Source organism: Daldinia childiae, assembly GCF_008694065.1.
Source record: "Daldinia childiae strain JS-1345 chromosome Unknown Scaffold5, whole genome shotgun sequence".
Lineage (NCBI taxonomy): Eukaryota > Fungi > Ascomycota > Sordariomycetes > Xylariales > Hypoxylaceae > Daldinia > Daldinia childiae.
In genome coordinates, this window is record NW_022984646.1 from 2,077,592 (window position 1) to 2,101,308 (window position 23,717).

Consider the following 23,717-nt stretch of genomic DNA (forward strand, 5'->3'; position numbering starts at 1 on the left):
AATCAGATAATAGTATAATAGATAACGAACCCAGTTAACACTTTACCCAGGATAACCAGGAAGCCTTTTACACCCCTGCAACTTAAACATAACCCCAGAAAAAAAAAGATCTACAATATTATCATCCTTAATATCTTCCCTTCCGTAGAAATATGTCTACATAGCAAGGAAGAAGAATGCTACCACACCCATAAGCGTAAAGCTCACGCTTGTCTTAACACTACCATTAACAACCACGACGCAGTTAGCTCCCTTGCAGCCTGCAGCCCCAGTCGACGTCGCACCGCCGGGGGTTATGAACGATGTCGTTATTGTTCCGTTGTAGCCTAGGTTGATGCTGCTGGCGGGGGCCACGGTTGGCGTCACGACAACATAAGACTCGCCGTTGGTGATAGTGGTGCTGCCGCTGCTGCTGCTGCCCTCGGTTGCCGATGACTTGATCTCCTCACTGCTAGCCGTTGTAGGGTTCGGGGTCGAGACTACGCCCGTCTCCGTTACCGTACTCTTGGTCTCTGGTTTCTTCACGTCGCTGGTGCTCTCGGCCGGTGCTGGCTTGGTGACTGTACCAGGTGTCTCAGCGGGTTTGCTAACAGTGCTGGGTGTCTCGGCGGGTTTGTTTGAGCTAGGGCTAGGGCCAGCACTTGAGCTTTCCTTGCTCACAGGGCACACGGTTGTCGTGAGGGTAACTTCACTGGTGACGTCACCAACGGGGCAGTTTGTGACAGTGGCCGCGCACGAGGTGATCGTGTATGTATTCGTCACCTCAACTACACTGGTGGTGTACTCAGCGGGAGCACTAGCAGTTGGCGTTGGCTCAGTCTTGGAGCCTTCTGATTTGGTCACAGGGCAGACAGTGGTTCCGACCGAAATAATCTTGGTAGTGACGTAACCGCCCGCAGGACAGTTGGTCACTGTCGGGGCACATGATGTGACGGTGTGGATATCAGTTGAATAAATGGTTGAGGTGGTCAGCTCCTGCTCGGTTGTAGTGGCCGACACGCTCACGGTGGGCGAGACAACAGACGAGCTCGAGGTTTCTCCATTCTCATCGGTACAAGAATCGTCGTCTTCGGAGGCGGTTGATGTCGCAGTGCTTTGCGAGGCAGAAGAAGTCGTCGTTACAGATGCGCCAGAGCTGGTAGATTGGGTCGACGCCGAGGAGGTAGCGGAGGCGGTCGAGGCAGTTGAGACGATCGAAGCAGAGCTAGACGTGGCAGATGTGCTGGACGTGCTAGACACCGTTGATGAGGTTGAAACTTGGACTTGGCCCTCCTTAAGCTCGTAGACCTTGATATCCTTTACCTTGAAGTTGGAAGATTCGAAGTCTCCGCCCTTCGCGGCGACATAACCGTTGCAGGTGTCAAATCCAGTCGCAGCCTTACAGCTGCTATCCCACTGGTTAGGCTGGCCGGCGACACCACAAAAGTTAACATTCAAAACCATCTTCATTTCCTTGAAGGCTTTGTCGACGTTACACTTGCTGATCACATAAGACGGCTGACCCCATGTAGAATCGGGAGCCGGCTGGCCGCTTGAAATATCCTTGGGGGCGCCGTTACGGGGCCAATCCCAGATCTTAAGGAAATCATCCGTCCATTGCAACGCGAAGATACCTCCGGAAGCGGACCCGAAGGTAGAAGAGACCTCGGAAGCGGAACAACCTTGGAAGTTTGCTTGTCCGTCAGCGAAGTCGTAGCAGTTGGGGGAGTCGATCTTCGCTGTCATGTCGCTTGCGACAAGTGTGCAGTCCCCGACAACATCAGGCTTGTCGACATGGGAGGTGTGGCGGTTGAAGTTAAGATCGTTCCAGTTCTCATAGAGATCAATTTCACCCTTGGTTGGCCACGGGTCACCAAAGAACCACTAATAATTCAAGTTAGCTAGCTCCAATGCAAAGATATACAACTAATGCTAAGCAGAGAGAAAGATTTAAGGCTCGTACGAAGGCTCGAAGGCATAGTGTGACGTTATAAACATAAGGAGACATACGAATGCGGGCCATGGAACCACAGACGGGCTTAGGGAGGTGAGTAAATTCGGCAATGATTAAACCCTTGGTGTAAACGTTTTTACTTTCTAACCTAACACTCTTTCGCCCAGCACCTGCAGCTTGGTAGCTGCCAGCATGATCTACACCAACGTATACCTCACCATCCTGGGTTTTAACCAAGCCAAGGTCCTGCGCGTTGGCCTGGGTTTGGTACTGGACGTAACCGCCGTTGGGGTCAACTCCCTAAGGAGAATGTTAGGCGAGTCGAGCGAGAAGTTGTTTACTTGAGCACTTACGCTGAAGAAGTTGAACTTATCAAAGAAATTAGTCGAGTTATAAACTTCGGAAACTTGGTACGACTTGGTAGCGCCGGCATTAGCAGCTAGGACAGCAGCAGCAGCGCCGACAGTTTTAAGGAGTGATGGAGCCATCGCTATGGCTATAGTATGTATAGTTATATTAAAGAGTGACTAGAAACAACCAAAAAGAATGACGTATATTACGTCGAGAGCTGAATGCTCCAGGGGTTTATAACAGCAAAACAGCGTAAAAGAAAGGGAAAGGGAAGACATCCCATGCCCAACACAGCGGCTCAGGCATATTTAAGAAAAATCAACGGATAGGAGCCCCTGGATTGAAACATGAGGTTCCTCGATGTCCAATGACTGTGGACTTAGACGCTGCAGACAAGCGGCGCTGCTACCGCGCCTGCGCATACGTAAGTAAGCTTCCTAATATCATGGTGGGCTCATGTTTCGATGAAAGGACGACGGTGCTATTGGTAGCATCCCGCTCTACTTCAAACTATGTTTATGTAGTACGGAAACCAACTTCCACTCTTGGGAAGGGTCCGATTCTTGGGGGATTCTGGATGTGATAGGCCTGGGTGGATAACACCATGGCTTACGGAAGGGAAATTTTAACCAATGGTCGGTACTAGAAGTCGACATCCGGCTTGGCTTGTTCGGTTCGCGGCTGTCAACGAGCAAGACGCTGTCGCTAAGATCCCAGGTTCCTGGACTAATAACGAAAGGTGGATAGGGGTTCGGCCGAGCTAAGCGACGATGCATTACCTTTACTAGGGATGCGAAAAATATAATATCACTAGCGTATAATACCGTATAATATTATATAATACCGCATAATTGATCAATTATGCGCATAATCGGAAAGTGGCCTCTTTTTATCCGATACACTAGTATTAAATCGGAATAACGCCATTAATGAACATTATGTCTAAGGCTATTTTACGTCAGATTTAATCAAATTAGCTGATTTAATTCCATTTTGGGTTTTATTTTAGTTTTGATTTATTGTTTAGGCCTGAATTTTGGTTGCATTTTAAGTTAAATCGTTGATTTTATAAGTCAAAATAGGTGTTGTTATTGTTGTGTAAAATTACTTAATATAAATAGAGGCCAAAAAATTTTATATTGTGATTACATAATTATTCAATTATATGATGCGTATTATACGCATACTACGTATTATATGTATAATATCGCATAATTGGTCAATTATGCGCATAATTCGCATCCCTAACCTTTACAGGCACCACAGCTAGCAGTGTGGTGAGAGATGCAGAAATCTACCTAATGCTTCTAACTTGAGTGCGCATTCACCAGAGTACCTCTTCATGATGCTAGTTGCAGCTGTGCCATCTCTTTTAGCACCGCACCTAGCATCCTGACCAGTGTTACTAATTCCTACGGAGGAGGAACATACGTGAAGAAATACTTGGCTTATTGCAGGTAGGTATGAGATGGGTAAGAAATCCACTTATCTGAGGTTCAAGCGATCCCCACGTTAATTGATTCGTGGCTGTGTAGGGATTAGAATGTGCCATGTGCGTGCCTCGCAAACGACTACTTATGAAACAAGTTGGTTTTCAGGTGAACCACCCCCATCTCATTTCGTTTGATCTGGTTGGTGAAAAGTCTAGCTCCGAATTTTACTGGTGTCTACGAGCCGTTGCCGATAAATATCAGTAGGTACAGCTTGTAGCGTCATATAAAGCTACCCTTCAGCTGGATGCTATTCCAGGGTCTAGACTTAATTGGCTAACGTGTATTCTTGGCAGATACTGGCGATGCTTCTAACTATTTCAATGTCATGATCAGCCCCTTGATCAAGATCTCTAGCGGGGTCAATGTCAATTCTGCTGTCGATCATATTCCCTGCATCCCGTTTTGACTTATTATGGTAATGATCTGCTAACTCTTCCACTTCTCCAGCTCAAGCTATGTTATCCATCCATAGCTACGGAACCGCTGGGTCGAGCAGCAACTCTATCTTAACGAATGAACAAAGCTAAGATAAATAGGTACGTAGATACCCAGTGGAATTCCCAAACCAAATAACATGATTAAAGTTGACGAGTTATCATTAATTGATGCTATATATACTTCGAATAGGATCAAAGAGACGAATCCATCGGATTATTTTACCTACTACGGAGTAGAGGCTGACATCGCATCGATAGGAGGTAGCCAGCGCCCACCATCCTAATGTCTCTTCAAACCTTCTTTACAATCAATAGTGGTGGTGAATGCATCAAATGCGGAAGATCCTAGATATAATTTCGTACCTCGTATACCTTCGATCGAGACTAAAATCGAATTCCAACGCATCAAGTATCTTTTATCTTGTTTTTATTACGAGATAGACTATCTAACTAGCTTCTAAGCCCGATCGTCTCACGCTTACCGCCCTTTTTCTCTATGTATTACCCACGCCGCAAATCTAAAGTGGCATATGATCCTCTCAATTTCCATATACTCTAATTCCGTTAGGCGAACGTATATGATTCCTTGAGCGTATTCGCAGGTGTCGTTCCTAGATATGATTTGACAGCTATTTATCCTTTCGGCGTATCACGCCCGATCCATTGAGGTTACGAAATCAACCTCTGACGGTAGGCGTGTGCCCTACTCATCTCCCGTTTTTTTATAACGGCGCTGAGAGCGCAAGTCCCTTCTCGTATTCACCGCGACATCCCTAGGGGGTTTTGTGTAAGGAAGCAGATATTCCATCAAATGCCCCTTCTCTTCTGTCAGTATGGAATTAGTAACTGCTGTTAGTTATATCGGCTCCAGTTGGTTCAATGCCATTCGACTGCCCTCGGAGACTGGAAACTCGACTGCACCCTTCCCGTAAAGGTTCCCGAGCACCTCGACGGCTTTAATAAGTCGTCTCTTGATTGCATCAGAGGATAAGCCTTGCCAAGAAGCTCTCCCTCTCGCCCTATTAATAAGATCTTACGCCTAATCGATATAGAGTTCTTCCCTCTGTTTCTTCTTCTGTTCGATGATTTTCTTCTGCCGTCGTTGCATCAATACGAATCCTAAGACAGCAAGTATGACGAAGACTGGTACGAGAAGTCCAGCAGCAATTGCGGTGTTATTATTGACTCCGTGATTGGAAGTTGGTTGGTTGGTAGGTCTTGATGGTAGTATTGTCGTTCCATTGAAGGGCTGTATCTTCCATTAACGTCCGTAAAAATTATGGATGGTATAGTCAAAGGTCTCGAGTCCTCACATTTACCGGGTCATCCATGGTATCCCCATCATCCGATTTGGCAATGGCGAAGTAAGACGAAGATGCGATAGCTGGTGCTGAAATCTTCGATCTTACTTGGTTCTGAGACCACACCTCTACTTCGTATTTCGCTGTCTCAATATACGGTAGCGGGTATGGAATGCTTTCCCAGAGAAACGAAGTAGTATTAAGTTCCACTATCATACCATGTAAGATACATCTTCGTATGCATTAGGTACCTATTACATGACTTTCTTACTTGTGATGTTAACTTCTAACGAATTCGCTCCAAAGTCGCTCGTCTGATTGATGAGTTTGGAGTAGAGCACAAGGGGGTAGTCGGTCGCGTTAGCCTCCCATCGCAGTAAAAGGTCAGATCCACGAGTAATATCCTTGAATTCATTTTGGAAGCCTGGTATTGCCATCGCTTAAAGCTAGAGAAAAGTTGTCGAAGATTCATTCACTATAAAATTTTATTATGGGACGTAGCAAGCTTGATATACGTATCGTATAAGCCAAGGCCCGGAATAGGCAAATGTGGTTATGTTGTATAGAGCTATTGCATAGGGGTACGTTCCAGTTTACATTTTGCCGGCCTCTTTATTGATTTTCTCCTCCTCCGATGGTCACCCCCTGAATATATCAGTAACCTTCTATTTCGGACGTGATTTTACATATCACGCGTTGATATCTTATTTTAAAACGTATGTGCCATTCTCTATTTACATTCATGTCTATCTAGGTAGTTACTATATCTAATTTTCTAAGACATACGATACGAAGCTTCAGGGGTACTTGGGTAGTATCTAGAGTATATCTACCGGCTGAATGCGTAAGTCGACTACAACAGTTATGAGTTTGGCTAAATTAAACGGGCTAAAACCTACGAATCAGCGCTTTGATATATATGAATTTTCCCTTAGAGACTCAGTATACGAGTTAATTAGTGTAAATAGGGCCCGAAGCTTTGGTATGAGCTACCCAGAATATATAATAGAGTCACATACCGCACACGGTATAGTTTCCTACCTTACCTATCATACAGTGTCGTAAGTCTTTTTTATAGGTACCTATGGTTTCAGTTCAATCGCATCCACCCATGATCGTCTCAATCTAAATACTCTGAAATGATTCCAACCCGCCTTTTCTGCCAGGGTTCTCCATTCGGCTTCTGATCTTTCCATGCCGTGAGCCGTCATCGTCATCATGTTGATGTCCCCTAATCGAGATAGCCTTGCTGATCGCCCGTCAGCTAGTATCGACTCAAGTAGAATCAAACGGCTTCCGTCCCTATTCTCAACGATAGCCCTACGAATATTTCTAAGAATCGCCACAGCATCTTCATCTCCCCAATCATGCAATACCCATTTCATGATGTACACCTCAGACGCTGGGACAGCTTCTAAGAAATTCCCAGAGATGAGGTTTCCCTCCGGAACGCGATCGCCTATATCTTCGAATTGGCCTCCGGCCCTGAAGAATGGGCCAATGTGAGAGATAACGTGTTTTAGTTCAAACACGCCTCCTCTCATACCCGGAAACCTTCGGAGGAGAGATGTCAGCATCGCACCACTTCCACCTCCTACGTCCATGATAGTTCTATCTGCGATTTCGCCCCAAGGATAGTCTTCTAGTATTCCCGGAGCCATAGCGGCAGCACCACCCCCAAGAGTTTGATGCAGACGCGGAACAAGACCATGTTGCTGAAAATAAGCAAACATGTTCTGGTCTGTATCGAAATTTATTTGTGCCGCAGTTCTCTGTGAGTCCGCCCGTACCGAGCCTGGTATTCCTCTCGCAATATCGTAGAATTCTTGCCCGTACAGGTCAACCCAATTGTGCCATTGGGTTGGATGGTCGGCGAGGAGGAGCCGAGAGACGTGGTTGTTCGCGTAAGTGCACGTCGCGGCATCCCAAGCGAATATGCCATTATTGTAGAGCGAGCAAAGAATTTGCTTTAGCCGGATGGGGTTGGCAGAACAGCGAGTTGCTATTTCGTCTAGAGTAAGAGGACCCCCGGTGAGGGTATCGGGAATACGGAGCTGCACTGCAGCAAGGAGACATTTTGTGTCAGTGTAGCCTGTGTTACGAGGTCAACGTCCAGCAACCTTTTTTATAGCCTAGTGGTGACAACCAACCCAGGAAATGCCCTGCCAGAATCAAATGGCCGGGTTTGAGGAGTAACTCTGCTTCACCTAATAAATCAACAGCTGTAGCAGATAGATTCCCAACCTGCTGATCAGGTAGTCTGTCATGGTTGTGCAGGGCGTTCTCGAGCTCAGATGAAACCAGCGGGCTTTTCAGCCCATTAATGCAATGTTTCAAATTATTGATGAGCTCTTCGAGGAGAGTATTAACTTTCTGAGAACTCATTGTCAAAGACTTAGGTACAGATCTCTTCATGATGCATGGAGACTTGATGCGCATCGCACTTCCTATACCAGGTATTAGTTAGGTAGAGAATTCCACTCCGGCATCCGGCATCCGGACATCCGGGTCGGCCCCAATTAATACATATCGGCATCCGATGTGGACCCCGAAATCTAAAGGAGACCGAAGGGCTGTCTGACAAGCCCGGGGTCTTAATAAAGCCAACTCTCAACTATTGTACCTAGTAATGTTCGGAATTTTTTGGTTAATTCGGTGTTCCGCGAAGAGAGCCGGCCCGAGCTATCGGTTCCCGTATTTATTAGGTGCTGAGGTATTTTGCTTAGAATCAGCACAGGATAAAATTAAATACCTACCTCTGAACTATATCTCGCCCCTTAGGCTTCAATTGTACCCTAGTGCCATATGTATCTAATTATCATGGAAGCCGTAATTGATAGCAGTCTCAATTCCTTGGGCGAAATACTTGATGGAGATCCTCAGAACGACGCCAGGGTAGTGTTATATGTAGTCAAGGGTAGGAATTACCGGCCTCTTCTAGCTTAGTCTTTGAAAGTGAGCTGACGGAACAGCAAACGAAACAAACTATATCAACTATATCAAACCTCTCATACTCGCTTTGGAGCTAGAGGTGCCTCATTGTGTTTCAATAGTTGATACGACTGAGGAATGGTTCTACAGAATCCATCCCGAGCGTACTGTGCCATCGCTGAAAGACCGGGATCCGGAGACAGGGGAGGATGTAATTGTCTTCGAAGGCACAGCATGCTTGCAATATCTTGCAGACAGGTGGGATACTAAAGGGGAATGGTCCGGGAGAACAGCAGCTGAGAGAGGCGCGGTGTTAAGTTGGACCTCGTATCAAACTGCCGGACTAGGGTGGGTTCAATTGGAATCAATCCTACCTAAGGTATGCCTGAATGGAATACTGACTCTGAAAATTAAGAGCTACTGCGAAGTACTGGCTTTACTTTCTTCGAGGTTATCCCAACCGCCAGAATCCCGTCCAATTGCCGCGAACTACTGAGAAGTAAATTATCCACAATACCCCCTTATTTTCCTTTGGGCAGAGCTGATATTGTGATGCTATGTAGACTTCATCAGAACACGCTAAAGCAGTGGGATATCTTAGAGAAGCGACTTTCGTTGCCTAATCAGAATTATATAGCAATCGCTGACCGGCCAACCCTCGCCGACCTCTCATACTTCCCTTTTGCAATGCCTTGGATGTTCACCTTTTTTGGTGTGGATATTAAGGATTGGCCTAATATTGAAACATGGAGCAAGAAGATGTTAGAGAGACCAGCGGTCAAAGAGATAATGGAGAAAGCACCGAAGTTTGGAAACTTGTAAAGGTTCCGATATATGACTGCACTCGAAAATACAAGAGCAGCTCAAGATTAAGAGAATCTATAATGTCTAATCTACTCTCCTTCTTCCCCTTCATAAGGCGCAGTAAGCATTCCTAGTAACCTTCCTACCTAGGTAGCTGGGAAGTTAGCCCGCTGAAACAACTTTCATATAAGGCCCTCCTTCCGACGTGCCTCGGAGCCCGCGGTAACGCCCGCCCGGGCGACTTCCGGTAAGCGAAATAAAAGCCCCAGCACTGAAACTACTTCCTACCTGGTTTCATCACATGACTCCAAAGAGTAATACCCCTGGAAGCGCTACTGTCCATATGTAAGATCAGGAGTAAGCTATCTAGTAGTCCAGAATTGACCAAATAGCAGCACTGTGCCCTCTTCAAAACTATAATGTTTATGTTTGTTTCTAAACGAGCTTCAGAGGCCAATTTCGTAGCCGCTATCATTGGAATTTTAGTAATTGAAGCCTCTAAATTATTGACGTATTCAGCGAAATCCTTACTGGGGGAAAGGACGCTACACAGTTCAGACCGGAACGATTTTTAAAAACGAGAATGGATTTGGACAGATACAACTTCTGGATATAATACCAGGTAGAAATAGTTCCTAGCGTACCTTACTCTTTGTTTTCCTCCTCTTGCATCTGCTTTTCCCACATCTGCGCATAATAACCCCTTTTCGCCAAGAGGTCCGTGTGCCTCCCCCTTTCAACAATGCCGCCTTGGTGTAAAACAATGATTTGATCTGCTTTGGCAATCGTCGAGAGCCGGTGGCTATAATCCATTAGAACTTTGAAGGATGGTTGTGGTGCACGGCGTAGACTTACGCTATCATAAGAGTAGTTCTACCCTCCGAGACCTTTGCTAAAGCCGATTGGATCTGTTTCTCAGTCTGTGAATCCAGTGACGCCGTAGCCTCGTCTAATAATAAGATTCTAGGCGAACGAAGGAATGCGCGAGCAATAGCAATCTGTAATCATGTCAGTAATAACACCTCCAGTTTGGTAGAGCGAATAATGGGTACCCTTTGCTTTTCTCCCCCTGAGAGCTTCAAACCCCTTTCCCCAACGCTAGTCAAATATCCTTGTGGAAAGCGTATGATTTTATCGTGGATGCTTGCTGCTTTGCATGCCTCGTAGACTTCCGACTCTGTAGAATCAGGCTTTGCGTACATGAGGTTAAACATCACAGTATCATTGAAGAGAATGGTGTCTTGCGGTACGACGCCGATGAAGTCGCGTAGGCTTTCCAACTTCATATCACGAATATCTATGCCGTCTATCTTTATCGCACCGCTATCCACATCGTAAAATCGAAATAGAAGCTTGAGTATCGTGGATTTTCCACTCCCACTCTCTCCAACAATAGCCGTAGAGGTACCAGACATGACATCAAATGAAATGTTGTGAAGGGCGCGATGATTATTGTTATATGAGAAAGAAACATCAGAGAACGAGATATTTCCCTTGCAACTTCTTAGTTCTACGGCACCCTCGCGGTCTACTACAGTTGGCTCTTCTTTAAACTGCGAAATGTCAGCACGAGCTGGGATAGAGTAATCGTAAGAGTTGGAAAACTTACAAGATTTAGCATTCGCTCTGCGTCTACGAGATTATTCTGTACCTGCGTGTAGAAGCTCCCAAAGAAATTCAATGGCGCTTGCAGCTGAGCCATATAAGTCAGCAATGTGACGAACATTGCTACCGGCTGCATGTCCATCGAAATCTGATAGGCGTTAAGGTAGCAGACTAGCGCAACTCCGACTGTAAAGACACCGTTCTGCACTGCGTTAAGTAGATTCAAGGAGAAGAAAACATTATACTCCGCTTTCTGGAAGGAAGATATAAGTTTCCCAAACCTTGATATCTCTGTTGGCAAGGCACTACTATAATGAACGGTCTCATACAAAAGCAGGGCGTCAGTCCTACAGTTTCGTTAGTAAGATTCACATATAAAAGTTGTTGAAAATCTTACTTAGCGGCCTCCATTTCACGTTCTCTCATCATACCATCTCGCGTCGAGCTCGCCCGCGATACTTGGCCATGTAAATTGTGATGAAGAGATAGAACCACGTAATAGCTATAACCATGACGGAGTAAAGAGCATCGAATTCGAAATAGAAATAAACGGCAGCGATCCACATATCAGCTACCATTGGAAAGAGTTGAAAAGCCAACCCATCAAGAAAGGTATTTAACGCACTTCCTTTGCTGAGAGCGCTGATCACTTCGCCGATCCTTTTACTGAGATGGAAGTCTAGAGAGAGCATAAGGACGTGTCGAAAAGCAGCCGTAGTGAGGCGCTGGTATGTTGATTGGCTGATTGGAATCCAGAGGAGTGCTCGGATTGATCCTATCACACCTTGCTGCCCCTGTAATGCCCGAGCAAGCACGTAAAGTAATATCTCCTTATGGGGAATACTGCCAGGTCCTAAAGCTGCGACTACAACCCCCATCTGATGTGGTACATAGATGTTCACAAGTCGTTGAACTACTAGGAGACAGAAGCAGAAAGTCGCTCTTAACTGGAGGTTTCGAGAATCTGAGGGCCTATCAATCCGTTAGAGAATTTAGATCGGGGGTCTGAACCTCAGGGCATACCAGAGAAACGGGAAGAGCCTTCCAAACCCCAAGAGATAGTCCAACCACGTTGTTGTTTGCGCATCGCCCGATCTAACCGGGGTGGCTCCTTTCGCCTGGCTCGGAGACGAACCGTACATCGTATTATTCTGTGCATGCTCATCAAACAGACTTTCTCTTTCCTCGGCTGAGCCTGTGACATTTATAGGTCTTGTAAGAACGTATAACCCGACCAAAGTGCAGAGGACAACTATTCGTAGCCCTGAAAGGGCAACTTGGAAGGATGCTATTCCAGGAATTACAGAGACTGGTCTCGGAAGGGCTTGAGTCTGAATATAGAGCAACGCAATTTCGAATATAAGACTAATCGCCCACATGTGGCTTTGGGTCTCTGTTACGGTATAAGGAACATCAGGGTCGGGAAGGAGTCCTGCCGCATAAAAAAGCGTGACACTAATTGTGGAAGACTGGATATTAGGTTAGTCTTATACTTGAATCATCTGGCTTGAACGTACTAGATAATTTTCGGAGTTCCACCTGTTTGACATATGGCCTCGGCTGCGTATGACCGCTGTCAGTATCGACGTCGCGATCTATGATAATAAGGTTAGGAGCGAATTCCACCGCGATGGATAACCTGGAGCTTACAAGCAAACACGTTAAAATGATATGAAGCCCTAGGAAATATCTAGTTATCCGTTGCCTTCGGGTAAATTTTGGAGTCGCATTGCAATCTCGGTCGCGAATTGCTTGGTAGATCCGTGAAATTAGATATCCGATACCCAGCGAAATTGGGTATGCCCATAGGTATGCCATAGTTTTGGAGGACTTGGAGAAATTTAGACTTGACGATTGACATATGACGGGTTGTTTAAGCTCTCTGGTATCTAATATGAGCTTCCAGGAGGCTGCTTCGGAGTAGAAGCCCCTTGGCTCGGTCAGTAGTAGTAGGGCCGTGGGCGGTCCGACGAAGTCGGGTTCGGCACCCGAGCGTTGAACAGTGTTGAGACCTATTTTTCTAGAATAATGGCCAAATAACCTCACTTCATCTTAAATAACTTTCTTCTACTCATGATTTATATCTGCAAGACTGTTACTAGCTACGATTCCTAAAGATGCTTTCGATTCAACACTCTAGATTATCTCAACGAGGCTTAGCCAATGTTGAGAAGATATGGCCTCGCATCAGCAGCGCTGTTGCAGAGCGGGAAAACAATTCCAACCCTGTGATTGATCTCGGAACCTCCGAGAATTGGTTGATCCGGAATGAACTCTTGCAGATTTACAAGAGAGCGGTGGCTGGAAACTTTAGTGATAGGGTACGGTGCGATCCCGATAATATTTTACAACTTGACTAACAGGTAGATATACAAAAGCACTTGTCATATCCCGATGGCTTCGCTGGCGATGTGGAATTACTCAAAGCATTGGCTAGTTTTTTCAATTCATACTTTAAGCCTCACGTACCTGTTGAGGTAGAGCACATTGCTACAGCACCAGGGGCAGCATTCGCCCTCGACGCATTGCTTTACAACATCTGTGAGCCTGGTGATGCTGTCTTAGTTCCCGGACCTTTCTGGAGTATGAATCCAAGCTTCTAGAAGGGATCATTGATGAGCTAACTCAATCCTATAGATGGGTTCGACTGGCTGCTCAACGTGAAAGCAAGTGTGCAGCCCGTCCTCGTCAACGTCGACACTTTCGAAAATGTATTCACCACGCAGTTAATTCCATCACTTGAAAAAGCATTTTCGGAGTCTACGTATCCTATCAAGGGTCTCCTTTTCACGAATCCTCATAACCCTTTCGGACGATGCTATCCGGAATCCGTAATCAAAGAATGTATCAAGTTCTGTAACGCAAAGAATATTCACTTCATCTCTGACGAACTATATGCTTTGTCGGCATTTGAAAGTCAAGACCAACCCACCCCCGAGCCATTCGTGTCAGTATTACAGCTTGACATCGAGGCTCTAGGTTGCGATCAGTCACGGGTTCATACTATCTGGAGTACAAGCAAGGACTTTGGATCAAGTGGGTTGCGAATGGTTAGTTCTGCTTTCTCTATGCGTCTTGGTAGCTACTAAATAACCATGGAACAATAGGGGTGCTGCATCACGCAAGCCAACCGGCCACTAGCAGTTGGCTTAGCTTTGGCATCAAATACTCAGATGTCTTCTCTTACGGCTATAGCCACCACTGCTCTGCTCACATCACCCGAGCTCCCAGGTTTAATCAAGCTTAATTCGGAACGGCTTGGTAAGGCTTACGGCCGTATAGTATCCTTTTTTAAACAGCGTGGAATTGAGTATATGCCAGCCAACATAGGCCCATACGTGTTTGCAAAATTAGCACCCGATGCGCAGTCTTGGGAAGATGAAGCGCGAGTAGTTTCGCTGTGTAAGGAAGCTGGTGTATCTGTGAGCTCTGGGAGAAGCTATCATGTGATAGATGCAGAGAAAGGGTGGGCGAGGATTACGTTTGCTGTGGATCAGGACAGATTAAACGAGGGTTTTAAGGAGACTAGAAGCCGCGTTAAGCTAGGAATAAAGACCTTGGGATATAGAGTCTATAATAATTTTTAGACATATTCGAACATGTTAAATTAACGATGGTATTGCGTCTAGAAAAAAGGCTTCGTATCATCTTCTAACGGTTTTACAGTGCTCATATCAGCAGCAACTCTCTCAACCACTTCCAGCACTCGCACAATGTTCTCGCTCGTAACTAATGTCAGATTTTCCCTTGATACTCCTCGATTTAGAAGCTCTTTCACCAGATCTGGGTATTTGCTCACGTCTTCTAATCCCGAAGGGCCATGGTCCATACCGTCAAAATCAGATCCGATCCCCACATGTCGATACCCGATGAAATTTCCCACATACTCGATGTGATCTGCGACATCCTCGAGGCTTGCCTTATCAGGTTGGGCGCTAGTAAACTCGGGGTAAAATGTAATCATGATGAGGCCGTCATTCTGCTTCAGCGAAAGCAAGATATCGTTAGGCACGTTTCGAGAGTGTTCGCGTATGGCGTAAGCGCTCGAATGTGTATACACGACCGGCGCGAGCGAAATATCAATGGTATCTCTCTGAGTCTGAAAGCTTGTGTGTGATAGATCAACCATCATGCCGATTCTATTCATCTCTCGGACAAGCTGTCTCCCTCTCTCAGAGAGTCCGCCATGAAGAGGCGTTTCAGGTTCTTCACTATCGGCGTAGATGTTGTGGCATGTGTGTGTGAGGGTCGCATATCGAACACCAAGAGCATGGTACATGCGGAGGATACTGGCACTATTACCGATCTGATGAAGACCCTCGATCCCCATGAGACTTGATACACGGCTACTCCCGGAGGCGAGTTGAGATTTTATATCGTAGGAGGAGGCGGCGTAGATGAGATATTCGGGGAACTCCTTAATGAGTCGATATACAAGGTCTATCTGCTGAAGAGTGTCATGGATAATTTCTCGGTAGATGCTATCGGAATAGTTCTGCGAAGTCCGTGGGCTGAATTCAACATAATAAGAATATAAATTCGCTTTTAAGGTTCTTCACATTGACTAACCATTCAACATAAACGCTCCAAAACTGTGCTCCCAGCTGACTTTTCCTAAGGCGTGGGAAGTCGACTTGGCCGAACAACTCGATGCTATCAGAAAAGTTACTCTGGTATATGTGATTGTGATAAAAGGCCCGGATCCAGATCGGGAAATCGTTATGGCCATCTAGAATCAGTATTAACAACTCTGTCTAGCTAAATATCAGGTAATACCCAGGAGATAGGTAGAGAGATATCGAGGGACAAAGAACTCGACATCTTGACTGAATCTTACCAATTATGGCGTATGACTCGAGACCGTTATGTCCGGTGCCAAGAAGACATTTGCAAGAATAGAATATAAGCCAAATGAGTGAAAGGGCAAGAGAGCTGAATATTTTGAAGGATAGCATCATTAGTTTCTTTGAAAGCCCGGAGAATCCGCTTAAAAAAGGTATAGTTACTCGTACACAATCAATTACTTGAGAACATGTCTTGGGGTACCGACTCTATAATACTACCCAGGTAGTCATCGTCGGCCTCCGAGGCCATCCCTACGTTGCCTAGTGGGCACTTCTCTACCTCTAAGCAATTCATATCTAGGTATGCTCAGGACTCGGCAACTATTTCGCATTCAAGGTTTCATGCGATCTACTTCAAGTGCATTCTATTCAAGCAGTTTCGCTTTTCCTTATTAGAGCATCATCTTCCAGGCCGTCGCCTCGCCCCCAAATCGGAGCGTGAACATGATCATGCCACCACCACATCGTAATCACGACTAATCTCACTAAAGCTATAACCCAAAGTGGTGCATTACCCCTATCGCTTTTTTTCAGAGATGATTTGGTTATCTTTTCCATGATCGCCATCACAGGGACCCAAAATGCTAGGAATAGTGTTGCCCCTGTTTTCCGGTACCCGCATTTCGGTGGGTGGTAGGTTGGAAGATTCGCAAGATACTCCTGGTAATATTTTGGTATATGCACTTCTCTGGCACCGGTTTGAAGGAGATTCTGTGCGAAGAAACTTTTGTTAGAATCACTGGTTGAAGCCGAGACTTGGTGATAATTTTACCATATATCTCAAGCTGGGCAAGGCCCTTCTTGGTAATACAGTGACCAACGTTCGCGCAGTAATGACTCGCCTATCCGTCGAGGCTTCGACGAGGGCTTGCACTTCGACTTCCCTATATGCGATGCCGCCGCCCTCTGACTTAATGACCTTCTTATACATCTCATCGGTGACCAAATATGCTGTCCCAATTAGCGGCATAGGTTTCTCGGCATGAACACATTCTCCCGGGGATATGCTAGCATATGCCGGCTCAGAATAAGGAACCCCGGCGCTATCTAGCGTTAGAGTGAAGCCCGGTACCGCTACCACGGCGATTCCAAGAGGAGTGATTCCTCGGTCATGAATAAACTTTCTTGAGCTTAGATTTGAGCCATATGCTAGGTACCATACAGGCGATTTCGGGGGCGGGAGTGTAAGGATGACAGGCATGACTAATAATTGGTCCAAGGAACTAACAATAAGACTGATATTCACTTAAAATCTACTTTTCGCGTTTAATTTACTATCGAATATCTAACGCTGTATTAATCCTTCCAAAGCCGGAGACCGGTATGCGGTTACCGGAGTTGAACGTGGGTCGCTTTCAAAACCAACACAGGAACTGAGGGATCCCGGGTATAGAAATTAACAAACATTGGGGTTTCTGTTATTGGGGATTTTATGGTAGAATTATTATTTAGTGGTAACATGTGAATTTATCTAGTTTCTGGCCTTCCCTTCCGTAATTGGGCGTCGACAAGCTGTCGCTAAGCCTATGGTATCTAGATGAAGCAATCTAACAACTCTGCAATGATCGGTCTCTCTGTATAGTAGAGTTCCTAGGAGAGTAGCGCAGTTGATTGTCACGGTGAATGTGACGAGGATGAGGCTGAAGGTAGATCTCTGCCAATGCCAATTCTCATCATCCAATGATGTGTCTTTATTGAATTATTAAATTACTCAATATGGTTAGAAACGAGTATTGCTCACGGATGCAACGTGCTTTTTTCCAACACTTCAGCTTCTCGTTACACACACCAACCACACCAAAACAACCAACCAACATGAGAGGAGTTGTCGGTACCCGAGAGCCTGAGGGCGCATATTTTCTTATGCATATTGATCTTGTGCGTCCAGTTTATCTCATCTGTGACCCCTCTTTTTTTCGTCTCTCATTTTACATTTTGTGTTCTATATTCCTCGCAAACTCATACGTGATTCGTGCCCAGCATTACTGTCAAAATTTTACCTCATCGAGCCATGTCGCAGGACGGCAATAGCCTCGCTTACTCGGGTACGAGATTTCAATATGCCACACGAGCTGAAATTCTAGCGGCCGCAGCGGCCCTCCCCGCGCTGGGGATAATCGTTGTTATACTCCGCTTCTATACCCGCCTGCTCCAGAAAGCCAAGCTCGGAATCGATGACTTCCTCATCCTTCCCGCGCTTGTCTTAGTCTGCGGGATGGGGGCCGCTCTCATAGCTGGTAAGTTACCTACTCGATCGATTAGTATTATCAGTATCTTGATCTAATAATATTCTAATAAAACTCGTATAATAGGCGTCGAGCAAGAGGCTGTGGGGTATCCAACGCCTCCACCTCCAGGTTCTAATCCTGAATTGGTCCTCACCTGGCACGATCCGAAAATCACCGTGGTGCAGAAAGTCCAGTACATCACACAGCTTCTCATGATCGCCGCATATGGCTTCATAAAGCTCAGCATCATCTTCTTTTACCGTCGCATATTCACTACGAGTAAAAGCGACCGCTTCAATCTCATCACCATAGTCTGCGCTTGTATCGTCGTTGCCTGGACTCTGGCTTACATCCTCGCCATCGCATTTAACTGTGGCACACATTGGGGTGCTCATTGGGGCTCAGTCGCCGAAATCATCACCTATTGTCAAGGAACCCAGCAATTGGTAGAATCGCTGCTCATTACCGATCTGATAACTGATGTGATCATCATCGCTTTACCAATGCCTAGGGTATGTTGAATCAAGTAACCCACCAAAAAAGGTAGCCGATCATATACTAACCACTTCACTTCTTTAGATCTGGGGTTTACACCTTACACTAGCGCGCAAGATCGCAATTACTGCTATCTTCCTCCTGGGTGGCGTGGCCATCGGCGCAGCTGCCGCACGCCTCGGCATCTACATGACGCAGATAAAGTATAGCCTGGACCCTACCATGGATGAGAATAAGTCGGTGTCGACGGTGCTATACTGGTCGATGATCGAGGCAGGGCTTTCCCTCATTGCCGCCTGCTTGCCTACTACGCAGCACCTGTTCCGCGGCCGGTCCATCGGCTCCGTCGTGGCCAGCGTGCGAAGCGCCATCTCTCTGCCTTCTTTCACCGGGACCGGCGGCTCCGGTGGTTCAAGAGGCTCGCGTAGTAATAAGTCGAACGCGCCCGCGCCTGGCGCCCAGGGACAGACCGCCATCGACTCCCTCCAGAAGCTTTCTGAGTCGGAAAGCCTGGCCGGGCGAAGTAGCGGGGCTAGTCGAGAGCCTGGGGTGAATAAGACGGTTACTATTGAGATGACTAGGCAGAATGGGGACGTAAGTAATAAGTATGGCACCGAAACGTGGGAGACGGCGGTTTGAGCTCAATTAGTTATGGACAATCCTTCGAAACTGCGAAGCGAGTGTTTATTAGGTACCTTAGATACCTAAGTTTAGGGAGATAAGATTTAGGCAAGATGATTGTAGTGGTAGCTTGGAATGTAAGTATTATGGAATCTCTTATATACCAATGATATATAATAATTAATTAATTAATGATGAAGGCGATATGATTTAACAGATAATTACCTAGTAGTAATAGTTAATAATATAGGTTAGTTTTTGCTAATAACTACTAAGGGTTTTAATTGATAGGTTTGCATATAGTTATTGCTAGTAGGTTAAAGCTATGCGGATTTAGTGGCTATGAGGTACTAAGTGGCGTTTTCCATTAGTGATTGAACTGCTTACATTATGTACCTGTAAATTATTTATATAATTGCTATCCCTTCGGACATTAACAAAGAAATCATCATCTAAGAAGTAAGGAAACATTTCACCTGACTGGAATTATATATTCTTTCATTACATTTCCAACTACCTAAGATAGGGAGGGAATAAACTTCAAATGATTGTTTAGCTATATTCCGAGCATAACATCAGAGTCATCACGTCTCTTACAGGCCTCAGACTACTCATCATTCCGCTAGTCCAGTAACACGCATACTTTTGATCACCTCCCTACCTAAGCAGGCTTCTTCTGCATTGCCTGCATTGCCTCGCTCAGGCTCTTCTGTCCGTACATCGCGGCCTGAACGTGACTAGCCACTCCCGCAGCGCTATTCGCTCCAGTGTTGACCGCGTTCGGAGTCGTCTTCAAGAAAGACGAGTTATCTCCGGCGGCAAAGCAGCCTGACAAGCTCGTCTCACCAAACGGTGGGTTTACCTTTAAATCACCCTGTGGTGTAATCTCGAGGCCTAACTGCTTAGCTAAAAAGTCGCTCTTCAGTTTGCTCAAGGGTTTGTGGCCGAGGAACGCTTCATCCTTAGTAGTACCATCTTCGAAAGTGATTGTGATGCCGAGCTGGTTCGGGCCGAGAGCAAACTTGGTAATCCGGCGACTGTCGATAGTAAAAGGCGCAGTTGGGCCAATTGCTGCCTTAAAGTCATCGGTCTTGGAGGTATCGCCATTCGTGTAGATGGTGACGTATTTAGTGAACCGAGATGCGTTGCGGGAGACGTGAAGGGCGATGGGAATCGGTGCGACATCGTTGATGGCTAGAATACCAGAAGATTCGCTTCCACGCTGCTCATAACCATGGCAAAATAGGCAGTGGTAGCTTGATATCTATGTATCAATACGAGCCTTGGAATATCAAGCGAAATGTTTACTTACATGCTTCGTCCCCAACACTCGTCGAAACCGGGTATGTCTAGAGGCACATCGATAATACCACTTGCGAGAACCAAGCTTCGACCCTTCCAAACCTTACCATTCTCGTCAGTGACTTCAAACAACCCATCGTCATTCTTCTTAGCCTTCTCGATCTTCAAATCCTCGTAGAAGATTGTCTCGTAACCTTCAAGCGTGTTGACTCTAGCTGCGTCGCGGAACGCTATGGGATTCTTGCCATCCCAAGTAGGCAGCATGTGAAAGTGCGCGGTACGCTCGTTCCGATACGAGTTCGAGTCGAACACGATGGCTGTATGCACATTGCGAGCAACAGCGACCGCTGAAGTTAGCCCAGCAGGCCCTCCGCCAATGATAAGGACGTCAACGAGATCGGGAGTAGGGGTTTTCGCGTGAGGTGGCATTTTGGGGCTTTGGTGTTTTGTGATTATAGAAACTCTTGAAGATTCTAGCCGGATAGAAAAGCGATTTTACATATTATATGTCAAGAAAATTGGGGGAAAAATTCATATAGATCAGGCTGTTCGGCTTTCGATTCTTTGTCTGTAGCTTCAATATTGTTTGCCTTTGCGTCACCTGCATATCTCGGTACCTAGGGATACACAAGCCGGCTTCCGGTTAACCCCCACCCGCCGGTCGCCGAATAGGAGGTACTTACCAGTGCCTCACCGGTCACCGTTACATTCACTACCAATAAGTATCGCGATGTTATAAGTTGGAGCTTCCATACATATAGGTACTATAGGTACCCGACGCGTCACCAAAATTAAAATTATGACTGGTCAACTAACAAGATCTACTCCATGGCTTCACAAACCTCGTATTCTATTCGTATCCTTGTCTTGTCTCTCATCACCCTAATTTTATCATATGTTCTGCGAGACAATATAAATGAACTTTTCTACCCTCAACTCACTGTCACAATCAAAAACGATTCCGTAGCAGACGTTCTAATCATCGGCGGATCTCACGCTGGTCTTTCTGCCGCTCTAACACTCGCGCGCCACCAAATTGACGTCTTAATATTCGATTCAAATGCTCCTCGCAACAAATGGAAAACACCCACACACGTGCTCCCAACATGGGAAAATCAAAGCCCGGACGAACTGAGACGGGTTAGCCGAAAGGAACTGAGTAAGACAGGCCTCGCAAGATTCGTCAATGCACAGATTACCACTATCAAGAAACCAGGGCTCAATAGGACTTTCTTCGAAGTGGGTGACGCCTACGGAAAGTCGTGGAGAGGAAGAAAGTTACTCTTGGCGATGGGTGTCGAATTTGTCTTTCCCGAGATCAAGGGCTACGAGGAAAACTTTCCCGACCGAATGTGTGTATCTCGAGCTTAATCACTTACCGTTGTTAACAAGACTCTTTACAGACTCCATTGCTTATTTACTCGTGGCCTGGAATTTAAGGGTAGCAGTTCGGCCGGTCTACTTGCCATGGGTCTTGCAGGTACTCCATACCATGCCGCGATGTTAGTGGAAGATGCGCAGAAATTTGCCGATAGAGTGACCGTCTACACAAATGGAAACGCGGAGCTAGGAGAAGGCATACGAAACATCCTGTCAGGTCGAGGGGATGAGGATATCCAGGTTATCGACCGCCAAATCACACTTTTAAGCAAGGACCCTGAAAGTTCGGGTATCCGCATTCAACTTGACAACGGCGAGATAGAGACAAAGAACTTCCTCGTCCACCAGCCGGATACAAGAGTCAATCCGGAAATCGTGAGTCAATTGGAATTGGAAATTAATGATAGAGGGGACATAGTCACTAGAATGCCCTTTTATCAAACTAACGTTTCAGGGGCATTCGCCGCTGGTGATTGCGCAAGTCCTTTCAAGATGATACCAAATACTATTTTCCAAGGCTCTAACGCGGGAGCGGGCATTGCGCGGGAGTTACCAAGGAGGGTGACTGGGCATGAAATTGACCGGCTGAATAAGGAAAAGCAATTTTGGCACTGGAAGCTACCCAGTATGTAATCGAGAGGTCCTTGATAGATCCGTGTCGGACTAAAATGAAACATAAACCTGATATAATAATTTACCTTCTGATCTAAGAATATCTACATACCTAGGTACCTAGGTAAGTAGTATCTATGCGATCGTGATGGTGTTCCGTACCTATGTGGTATAAGGTGGACTTGAAAATTAGCAAAACTCGGCGGCCGTAACACGGGCGCCGACAATTAGAAAGCCTTGCTGAGAGCGACTCTTATATTCTAAGGTAGTCATTATATTAAGCAAGTAGGCACTAGGGTGACTATGCTGGAATAACTTGCGCGTTACTCTACTACGCTCTTCTACTTTGTCTCTTGCTTAAGCACAAAACATGTCCTCTCAAACGCTCGTCTGTACGAACTTCCAAGACCCAAAAACTTGATCACGAATCATCTGACCCTAGTATTTACATAGCTTCGACGGAATCCTGGGACGCCTCCGCGGCCGCCCTTCTCAAAACCGCCTCGGAAGGCCCAACTACAACTCTCAATAAAGCGCTCCTCGAAAAAGTACGAGACAAAAACTTTAGTTCAACTAGGAGAGAAAGACATAATGGAAGAACTAAGATATATACATAGATAAATGTGATTCTACCCTTCTCCTCGTCCACCGGCATCTTCGACACTGGGTGTGGCGTGGGCCAAGTCCTCGGCAGCCTTCTAAATACCTACGGCGCCGCCCTTCCTCCAGATGCACGCCTCGTAGCCGCGGACCTGAGCCCCGGCATGATTGAAATTGTGAACGAGCGCAAGGCTTCCGAGGTGGCCGGCGGGAACGACATCTGGAAGCGCGTCGAGACAGCGGTTTGGGACGCGCAGGACCTCGCGGCGGCCGGCGTGCCGGACCAGAGCTTCAGCCACGTCACGGCGGGGTTGTTGCTGCTCATGGTCGAGCGGCCGCAAGACGTTTTGGCGGAGACTAGGAGGGTGATGAAGAGCGGAGGCGTGTTCGGGATGACGAGTTTTCGGTCGGTCGCGTGGATGGACTTGATCGAGGAGGCGCTGGCCGCGGTTCGTCCGGGAACAAAACTACCCCCCCTCCCTGCCGCGTGGGCGTCTGTCGAGAGGATTAGGGAGCAGCTCGAGGGGGCTGGGTTCAGGGATGTGCTCGTGGAGGAGGTGCAGACGTTCTACGAGTTCGAGGATCCGGAGGCCATGACTAGATTCAATGTTGCGAATATCCCGTCTGTTAAGATGGTGACAGCGGATATGACTCAGGATGAGGTGGAGAAGGCGATACGGTGGATGCTTGAGTGGCTAGGAGATAGGTTTCCGGGGGGTAGGGGGAAGCTGGAGGGCATCGCGATTATTGCTACAGGAAGAAAGTGAAGAAATAGATAGA

General features: G+C 46.4%; 9 protein-coding genes across 10 annotated transcripts; 4 read left to right on the top strand and 5 right to left on the bottom strand.

The window, feature by feature from the left end:
• Nucleotides 1–156: 156 nt before the first annotated feature.
• On the bottom strand, nucleotides 157–2,421 carry GL218_05710 (uncharacterized protein; the record flags this gene model as incomplete). The annotated part of the gene is made up of 3 exons (XM_033582391.1): nucleotides 157–1,863; nucleotides 1,943–2,233; nucleotides 2,287–2,421. 3 exons carry the CDS (start codon nucleotides 2,419–2,421, stop codon nucleotides 157–159), a joined length of 2,133 nt encoding a protein of 710 aa, XP_033434336.1.
• Nucleotides 2,422–6,597: 4,176 nt separating this feature from the next.
• Nucleotides 6,598–7,954, bottom strand: GL218_05711 (Myricetin O-methyltransferase; the record flags this gene model as incomplete). Its single annotated transcript, XM_033582392.1, has 2 exons — nucleotides 6,598–7,607; nucleotides 7,666–7,954. The coding sequence occupies 2 exons, from the start codon at nucleotides 7,952–7,954 to the stop codon at nucleotides 6,598–6,600; spliced, it is 1,299 nt and encodes a 432-aa protein (XP_033434335.1).
• Nucleotides 7,955–8,335: 381 nt separating this feature from the next.
• GL218_05712 (Glutathione-S-transferase) lies at nucleotides 8,336–9,268 on the top strand (the record flags this gene model as incomplete). Its single annotated transcript, XM_033582393.1, has 4 exons — nucleotides 8,336–8,432; nucleotides 8,488–8,794; nucleotides 8,862–8,945; nucleotides 9,010–9,268. The coding sequence occupies 4 exons, from the start codon at nucleotides 8,336–8,338 to the stop codon at nucleotides 9,266–9,268; spliced, it is 747 nt and encodes a 248-aa protein (XP_033434766.1).
• A 627-nt stretch (nucleotides 9,269–9,895) lies between these two features.
• On the bottom strand, nucleotides 9,896–12,405 carry GL218_05713 (Heavy metal tolerance protein; the record flags this gene model as incomplete). 2 transcript variants are annotated; one of them, XM_033582394.1, is made up of 6 exons in its annotated part: nucleotides 9,896–10,052; nucleotides 10,106–10,248; nucleotides 10,303–10,803; nucleotides 10,860–11,202; nucleotides 11,879–12,324; nucleotides 12,373–12,405. In XM_033582394.1, the coding sequence occupies 6 exons, from the start codon at nucleotides 12,403–12,405 to the stop codon at nucleotides 9,896–9,898; spliced, it is 1,623 nt and encodes a 540-aa protein (XP_033434333.1). The 2 variants fall into 2 exon arrangements, with proteins under 2 accessions (XP_033434333.1, XP_033434334.1); XM_033582395.1 differs by lacking the exons at nucleotides 11,879–12,324; nucleotides 12,373–12,405 and adding an exon at nucleotides 11,253–11,284.
• A 567-nt stretch (nucleotides 12,406–12,972) lies between these two features.
• Nucleotides 12,973–13,944, top strand: GL218_05714 (putative inactive 1-aminocyclopropane-1-carboxylate synthase-like protein 2; the record flags this gene model as incomplete). Its single annotated transcript, XM_033582396.1, has 3 exons — nucleotides 12,973–13,176; nucleotides 13,234–13,438; nucleotides 13,493–13,944. 3 exons carry the CDS (start codon nucleotides 12,973–12,975, stop codon nucleotides 13,942–13,944), a joined length of 861 nt encoding a protein of 286 aa, XP_033434332.1.
• Nucleotides 13,945–14,480: 536 nt separating this feature from the next.
• Nucleotides 14,481–16,900, bottom strand: GL218_05715 (putative dipeptidase C3A11.10c; the record flags this gene model as incomplete). Its single annotated transcript, XM_033582397.1, has 3 exons — nucleotides 14,481–15,366; nucleotides 15,425–15,508; nucleotides 16,521–16,900. 3 exons carry the CDS (start codon nucleotides 16,898–16,900, stop codon nucleotides 14,481–14,483), a joined length of 1,350 nt encoding a protein of 449 aa, XP_033434331.1.
• An 810-nt stretch (nucleotides 16,901–17,710) lies between these two features.
• GL218_05716 (uncharacterized protein) lies at nucleotides 17,711–19,061 on the top strand (the record flags this gene model as incomplete). The annotated part of the gene is made up of 3 exons (XM_033582398.1): nucleotides 17,711–17,936; nucleotides 18,012–18,439; nucleotides 18,507–19,061. The coding sequence occupies 3 exons, from the start codon at nucleotides 17,711–17,713 to the stop codon at nucleotides 19,059–19,061; spliced, it is 1,209 nt and encodes a 402-aa protein (XP_033434330.1).
• A 643-nt stretch (nucleotides 19,062–19,704) lies between these two features.
• On the bottom strand, nucleotides 19,705–20,774 carry GL218_05717 (Thioredoxin reductase; the record flags this gene model as incomplete). The annotated part of the gene is made up of 2 exons (XM_033582399.1): nucleotides 19,705–20,299; nucleotides 20,356–20,774. The coding sequence occupies 2 exons, from the start codon at nucleotides 20,772–20,774 to the stop codon at nucleotides 19,705–19,707; spliced, it is 1,014 nt and encodes a 337-aa protein (XP_033434329.1).
• Nucleotides 20,775–21,173: 399 nt separating this feature from the next.
• Nucleotides 21,174–23,704, top strand: GL218_05718 (uncharacterized protein; the record flags this gene model as incomplete). The annotated part of the gene is made up of 4 exons (XM_033582400.1): nucleotides 21,174–21,697; nucleotides 21,749–22,350; nucleotides 22,791–22,885; nucleotides 22,955–23,704. The coding sequence occupies 4 exons, from the start codon at nucleotides 21,174–21,176 to the stop codon at nucleotides 23,702–23,704; spliced, it is 1,971 nt and encodes a 656-aa protein (XP_033434765.1).
• Between the last annotated feature and the right edge of the window lie 13 nt (nucleotides 23,705–23,717).